Source organism: Poecilia formosa, unplaced genomic scaffold (assembly GCF_000485575.1).
Source record: "Poecilia formosa unplaced genomic scaffold, Poecilia_formosa-5.1.2 Scaffold130, whole genome shotgun sequence".
NCBI classification, from domain to species: Eukaryota; Metazoa; Chordata; class Actinopteri; order Cyprinodontiformes; family Poeciliidae; genus Poecilia; species Poecilia formosa.
In genome coordinates, this window is record NW_006800069.1 from 54,414 (window position 1) to 61,732 (window position 7,319).

Consider the following 7,319-nt stretch of genomic DNA (forward strand, 5'->3'; position numbering starts at 1 on the left):
AACTTCTTATCTGCCGTCATGAGTAGCTACGCTAACTAGCCATAGCATTCATTTCAGACTGTTGATGGAGAGAAGCTGCATGTAAAAGAAAGCAAGTGAGAGGGTGTGAGCAGCACCTATACAAGCATGATTGAGAGGGCTAAGATCCTCCTCCTGGCTCTTATTGGTTGTTTCTGACTGAGCTATGTATTTCTCTAGCTATCACTGGGAGAAGGCAGAGGAGCTCAGATTTTTTCACATATTATCTTTCTCATACCATCCTGCTACCATGACACAGTGACAATTTTAATAAATATGCAAATACATCTCTTTTTATGAATCCTACATACCCCAACTTTAATTTTTATCAAGCTTTCAATCATCAGTAAGCAGACAAGTTACTTTAAAGTCTCTGGAAATTATAATAGTCACTGGACAGATGTAATGATAATAGCAATAATTTCTAGGATTGCACAATATGCAAGTATTAATATCAGTATCGGCTTATTTTAGTCATTTTTAATATTGTATCAATATGTAAAACTGGGTTGATGTGAACAACCAATGTTTGCTTCTATCTTGTCTTACTCTGTCACTTTCACCTCATACAGAAAATGTTGTTTATTAGGTGAAAAGTTTCTGATCGCAACCAACACTAAAATGCATTTTTACAAATTATGATTACATAACAACTTACAAATTTGTTAAAAAGATGTTTATTTCCCCAAGATCAAATTGTACATATCAAACAGCCTGAGAAACTTGACTTTGTCCATTTCTGTTCAAAACTACAAAAGTAGAAAATCCAACGCCAGAAAATCTGCTCTGTGCATTTCTCTGATGGTGTGTGAGTTGGTTCCACCTTTGACCGATGCAAAACAAAAAAGGTTTCACAAGTACACAGGGAGTTGCTGATTCTTCTCTTGTGAGAAACTGATGAAGATGGATTTTGCGAGAAAAAAAAACAACAAATTGAGGACATGTTGGCGAATTCAAAACACATCAAACCAAGTGAAAATACTTCCTCATATTTTCCCTCCACCACAGAGTTTAATTACTCTTTCCCTTTCACCTTAATCTTTGGAAACTTTCCAAGTTCTTGACAGAAATTCTGTTACACTGAATTAGTTTTGCCACACCTGCAAACCGCTACTCACAAACATTGTCATAATTATTACTGCGGTGGTTCTATTTCTGTACCATTTCATGTCCTTGTACTATTTCAATATGGCCAGCTGTGCAAATACTCCAGTATCGTACCACTCATAGTTCAAACCAATACCAGGATGAAGAGGCTCAGTGAACATGGTCTGGACTTCAAAGATTTGCAGCATCTGGTCAGAAACCTGATAAAAACTCAGAATTCCTGCTTGGTAATCCAGGAACACGCCAATCTTTTTGGAGCAAGAGCCTGGTACTTTCATATCAACATCATTGTGTCGAAACTTCAGGGTGTCTCCTGAGCATTCTAGAGTCCAGGACTTGTCGTTTCTCCCAAACTCTGACTCGTCCGATGTTCGGTTGGCGTCTGCGTAAGCTACAGCCACAGAGAGGGTGCGAGCGTGCCACTCCACCTCCCAGTAACTCCGCTCTGTTAAAGCCTCTTTGCAGAGAACCTGTGGGAACTTTGTGAATCTGTTCGGATGAGGAGGATAGGGGATGGGTGAAGGCCTCATTTTACAGCTGTCCACCAGGTTCAGGTTAGGGTAGTTTGACGTGTCATCCAATGTAAGGGGACGCCAATCTGCCAAGCAAAGCAGAAACAGAGTCACCACTGTAATAATTCTGACAATATTTGTGACCATTAAAGAAAGATATCTGTAGTTTGATTTCTTACAACGTAAAAACTCCTCTCTGCTGTTGGGTGCAGGCGGTAAGGAGAAGTCAACGTAAGAGACTGTGAGAAGACACAGCAGTCATTTTTAAGAACCACTGAAAGAAAGCAAATCTTATACACACAGAAACTCTACTTACCCGTAGCTGAGATCTTGGGCCATGTCTCGTTCAGCAAAATGTCTGCTTTAGCTTTCAGCTCAGTCACACAGGCAGTCACATCTGTGAAAGAACGTGGAGGACCGGCACCCGGCGCAAAGTCTTGAAATGCAACGGAAATGGAGTTACGCTGAAAAATATATAGAGAAAGTAGTTAATACTATCCAGGTAAAAACCAGCCTCTTGTTCTACGCTTTGCCTCATACAGAGAGTCTGGATCCTCGGTGACTGAGAAACGAATCCTAGCTGGAGGCATGGATTCTGTTGTCCATGCCTGTTTCTGTCTTAAATTTTACCCAATTGCTAACGTGATGTATGTAATGCACCAGTTCGACGCTATGAAGCTTACCGAAAACAGCCATCCTCCGCTGTGAATTGAAACATACCGAGTCGAATAAGATGACTGTTAATGTTAATTCAATATTTAGAAGAGTGGCCAACATGGACTTAAGGGCTTCCTTCACTTCATCTCTCGCCATTGTCAAACTACAGGCAGACTACAATTCTAAAACAGCGCAGAAAACCGATAATGTCGTTGACAACTTCTCCTTCTGTTCTCTAGAAATTCTGCCAGAGAAATCCAGTGCAATGGGAGAAAGCCCAGACAGAGCAGTGAGAGGAAATTAGAATCAAACAGAATTGTGTAGGGCATAAATGGCCAGGCTATAAGTTAAAACAGTTGCTCTTTTATATTCTTAGGAAGGAAATAATATTATTTTGAGTAGCAAGGAAATAATATTCCTTCTTAGGAATATTATCTGCCTTTTGAGATCTGGGCACTGTAATGTAAATAATGAATTATTTACATTACAGGAAATAATATAATTTCCTTCCTAAGAAGGAAATTTGAAAAAGTCAACACTCATTGTGAGTGTTCATTGTAATCACAGCGGTATTATTTTTATTTACTGGCACTTTAAAAAAAAGAAAAAAAAGAAATAGCATCTAAAAGATGACATGTATCATTTTTGATTAGCAATGAAAAAAAAATCTTTGTTGTCATTTTTGTAACCAGACCAGTTTGTTCATTTTTTCACTTATATTTTTTATGTGCATCTTTGTTTGATACAAGTCTGTAAAGTTGGAAGGCATCCTTGCCATCACCCTAATCTTTCAGCACATATTCTCAACCAGATTTAATTCAAGGTTCTGGTTCTGCCGCTCCAAAACAAGTAGTTACTTGTCTTCCAGGTATCTTTGTTGTGGAGAAAATCCTTCTTTTCTGATTTGTCACCCTTTAATTTGCAAAACATGGTTTGGTGGTATTAGAAAATATTAAAATGCTAAAGTGGCATTGGAAAGTAACAAAAAAAAAAAAAAAAAAAAACAGGGAATCATAAAGGAAGCCTAAATTCTTTAAAATGTTTTGACATGCTAAACAGGTCAACGGAGCACAGCGCGATGCTGGGAGTTTGATGGTAACTCAGCTTTATTCAAGTCAGAAGGAAAAAAGAACCTCAGCAAGTGCACACAAGTCCGAACGCTGTCTATACCTGCGCCAGGTAGACAACGTCATCGCTGCTTGAAAGCCGCAGCAGTTGAGCGTCCCTCCCTCTCAGCTCACCGAGCTCCTTCTCCAGGCGCTGCTTCAGCTCCCCGGCCTGAGCCAGGGCGCTCTTCTCCTGGGCTTCGATCAGCTGCTCCAGCTTACTGCGTCTGTTCTGCACGGACGAGATCAGCTCGGAGAACGCCTTGGCACAGTCTGCCTTTGAGATCTGGGCACTGCTCTGTGGGAACAAACGCAGCTCTTATTAAAGCGTGGTTACACTTATAGGAGCTAAACTGGATTCCCTTCAGGGGGATTCAGTCAAACCTGTGGTTCTTTTTTGTTCAAATTAAAATGACACTTAAAAGATAAAAAACAGGCATGGATGGTTTTTCTCTTTTGCCAGAAAATATTTCATGCCCCCAATGTTATGGTTTAGGTTTGCTTTAATAAATGAGTTAAAGTTGCAATTCTTTAAAACTCAAATTGGCTAGCAGGTTGGATGGACTCTTAGTGATTACATCAGAGTCTATAAATTGTTACACTTCAGAAGAATTTTGAGAGTTTTTCAGCTCCCAAAATGTAACTCCAACCATGCATGATTTCTCTCTGCTGCCATCAAGTGGTGGAAGGAAGACATTGTTACCCGTCAGACTCAGATGGAGGTCTGGCACCATATCAGACAAACTAATTACTTAGTTATGTTCCAGCTGAAAGTTTTCAGCAATACACCAGTGAGTCACGTCCGGGAGATACGTGCTGTTCCTGCTTAGGTCTTTGATCCTTACATTTCACAATAAAGATCAGTCTTTTGTTCCAGTTCTTTAACAGTACATTCAGTTTTACTGATTACACCTCTGGAAACAAAAACAGAAAGTCTATTTTAATTTTTTTACTTTTTTTATTAGGTTATACCTTAACATTCTTCTCTGCCTGTATGATCGTCTCCAGCTCTTCTTCTCTTTGCTGGACTTTCTCTTGCACTTGCTTTCGAACTTTCTCCAGCCGTTCCTGGAAGAAACCAGAAGGCTCCCATTGAGTACCTTTTTAATTGGACTGTGACTCTTTAATCACATCATTTGTTTTTACCTTTGTTGTCTCCTTTAACTCCAAAATAGACACAAACGTGTGACCTTTATGTTTGTCCACTGTGCACTCGGTGCAGATGAGCTGTTCGTCCGTCTGGCAGCAGAGATCCATCAACTTCCGATGCTCGGTGCACACCTTGTCCCCTACTGGCATCGTAGCTGAGATCAGTTCATGCTTCTGCAACACGGGGACAGTGTAGTGAGGCTCTACATGTTTGTCGCAGTAAGACGCCAAGCACGTCAAGCAAGACTTGGTGGCTTTGTTTCGTCCGAGACTGCAAAAGTCGCAGGCGACGTCAGGCGGGGCGGGCAGGGTCAGAGACGGAGGCGGTGGTTGGGGATATCTCATCATCTTCAGGTTCTTCACCACCTGGAGAAGCAGGTTGTGAAGTCAGTTTGGACTAGTGAGAAAATTTGATTCTTAAGGTACCCCAAAGAGACCTTTGTAAGATCTATTCAGAGCAGTGGAGTCCAAACTGGTTGTTAAAGTTAAAAGTATGTCGTAGATCCCAAACTAGAAAAACTGTGTTTTCCAAATCTTCCTGATTAAAAGAGAGAAATCCAGTTTGGATCAGATTGAGAACATGGAAAAATTAAATTTTCAGCAACAAAAACACAATTTGGGTAACTGAAAAAACTTACTGTATTTACACCAATTTTAAAAAATTAGTTAAAAGCCTATTTTAGCACACCAAAGTCTATCTTTGAATAAGAGTCACTGGAAAGATGTGCTTCTATTTGCTATTAAAGTGAAGATAATTCAAAAAGCTTGGTTGCTAGAAGATGAATACTTTGTGTTGTACTTAAAATTTTCCTTAGACAATTGGAAAATTTCTGTTATAAATGTTATAGTTCACCTGTGGTGTCATGCCAAATTAGTATTTTTCATGAATTGTAGTCAGGAATCAAAATCAACCCAGAGGCTTCAAATGGCCCAGGAGAGGACTTTGGATAGGCCCCCCTCACCTCAGCCAGCATGTTGTTTCTCTTTAGGACAGGCCTGGGATGGAAGGTCTCCCTGCACTGGGGGCAGCCGTATTCCTCCCTCTCACCCTGCCTGTCCCAGCAGCTCTCGATGCAGCTTCGGCAGTAACTGTGTCCGCAGGGGATGGTGACGGGCTCCTTCAGCAGATCCAGACAAACCGAGCAGCAGAACTGCTCACGGTCCAGATTGACTCCGCACTGATTGTCCTGCAGATCTTCCTCCTTACCAGCCATCTAGCTAAAAAGATAGCAACACAAGAGGAACGGATCAGAGAGGTTTTTGAATTGAACACGTGGCGATGAGTAGAGAGGTTTCAGTGTTCGAACTGCAATAACCATCTGCTGTTGGGCTGGTGGAGGCATTGCAAGAGTAATCAGTCTGAGATCATGTTGATCATAAACAACTTCTGGGGAGATACGTAGAACAAATAGCATAGTAGTGGGCCTTCATAAAGTTGAGACAGGAAAGTGTCCTGATTTTCTGATTCTGCATGACCAGACAGATTCTGAAATACTTTTTTTAATTTTTATTTTTTTATCTATGAACAACTTGTTGATTCACAGTTCTGAAATTTAAATGCTGACAAATTGCTTGAAGGCATCCCAAACTTGACACCTGTTTTGGTTTATATGTGCTCAAGGGAAATGTGATTTATTATTATTTTTTTTTCAGCATAAGTTTTTCAACAAAGTTCAAACGGCATAGAAGAAAATGTCTAAGACATCGCTAGAAAATGTGGAGTCCTTAAATTATGGGAATGAAGCAAAGTTCCTAATTCCTGCCATTCTTTTTTAGTTTAGTTTTTTAGTTTATTTCCCAGGAAATTTGTGTCTCATTTGGGCATCTTTATGCAAAACAACAAAATCATCTATGGTCGATTTTACAGCCTGCTAACTTTACCCAGAGCTCCACCTACAAAGAAAATAGGAAAGTGAATTCCCATTATTACGGTACATTCCTGTTTTCTTATAGTAAAACAACAGAACCAGAAGTTTAATGTGTATTGTGATTGAACAGGGCATTATGAGCTATATAATGTTTTAAACTGCAAAAAATAAAAACTTGGACAATATCTAGGCAGTCACTGCTTATTACAAAGCAGTGACTGTTATATGTGTTAAGTGGACTGAACATTTCTAAAAGTGTACTTCTGAGTAATACACCAATATCACTCAAACAGATAATAAAGTATATTTTAACATTTGTCCCAGCTTAATAACTGATCACACACCGCTCTTTATCTAGTCTTAGTACTACAACTTTGATGTTTACACCAACTTCAGCATCATTCTCTAGTTCTACAGTCAATCTTCAATTTGTGTTATGCAGAAACTTTTGTTTCAGCAGCACAATAAGGAACCACAGTGTGCATTTTTGGATGAATTGCTCGTCGCGTCGTTTACCATCCTGTGGGCTTGTCAGATGCTCTTTATGGTATTTGGCTACTAGCAAGGGCGTAGGAACGAGTCTGTCATTGGGGGGGACGCATATTGGAAACCTGACAGATCAGTAAGTAGCTTGAGCATAATTGTCAAACAATTATGCCGTCCAGGGCCGTGCAGGGACCACTAAAGGGGCAGGTGCTCAAAAAAAAAGGGCACATCTCACCGCATTCTTGGACAGAATATTAACAAAGCCTCACAGCTTTCAGAGTTTAATAAACAATGATAATTTACAAAATTGTGAGATACACAATCAAAGCTAAGGAAAAGACCATACAACTATGCATATGTAAGATATTTTATTAGTAATTTCTTTCTGCCGGTCTATTTTGTTATAGGAAAGTATT

General features: G+C 39.9%; 1 protein-coding gene across 1 annotated transcript in view; it reads right to left on the minus strand.

Moving 5' to 3' along the window:
* Positions 1–679: 679 nt before the first annotated feature.
* The window catches only part of LOC103144671 (uncharacterized), a 24,483-nt gene continuing 17,843 nt past the window's right edge, over positions 680–7,319 (minus strand). Inside the window, exons 18-24 of the mRNA XM_016676185.1 lie at positions 5,512–5,763; positions 4,547–4,915; positions 4,373–4,468; positions 3,465–3,698; positions 1,954–2,101; positions 1,817–1,876; positions 680–1,723 (exon numbers count right to left, since the gene is read on the minus strand). Of these exons, the coding sequence (XP_016531671.1) occupies positions 1,197–1,723; positions 1,817–1,876; positions 1,954–2,101; positions 3,465–3,698; positions 4,373–4,468; positions 4,547–4,915; positions 5,512–5,763 (1,686 nt within the window). The 3' untranslated portion in view covers positions 680–1,196. The remainder of the gene's footprint in view (positions 1,724–1,816; positions 1,877–1,953; positions 2,102–3,464; positions 3,699–4,372; positions 4,469–4,546; positions 4,916–5,511; positions 5,764–7,319) is intronic.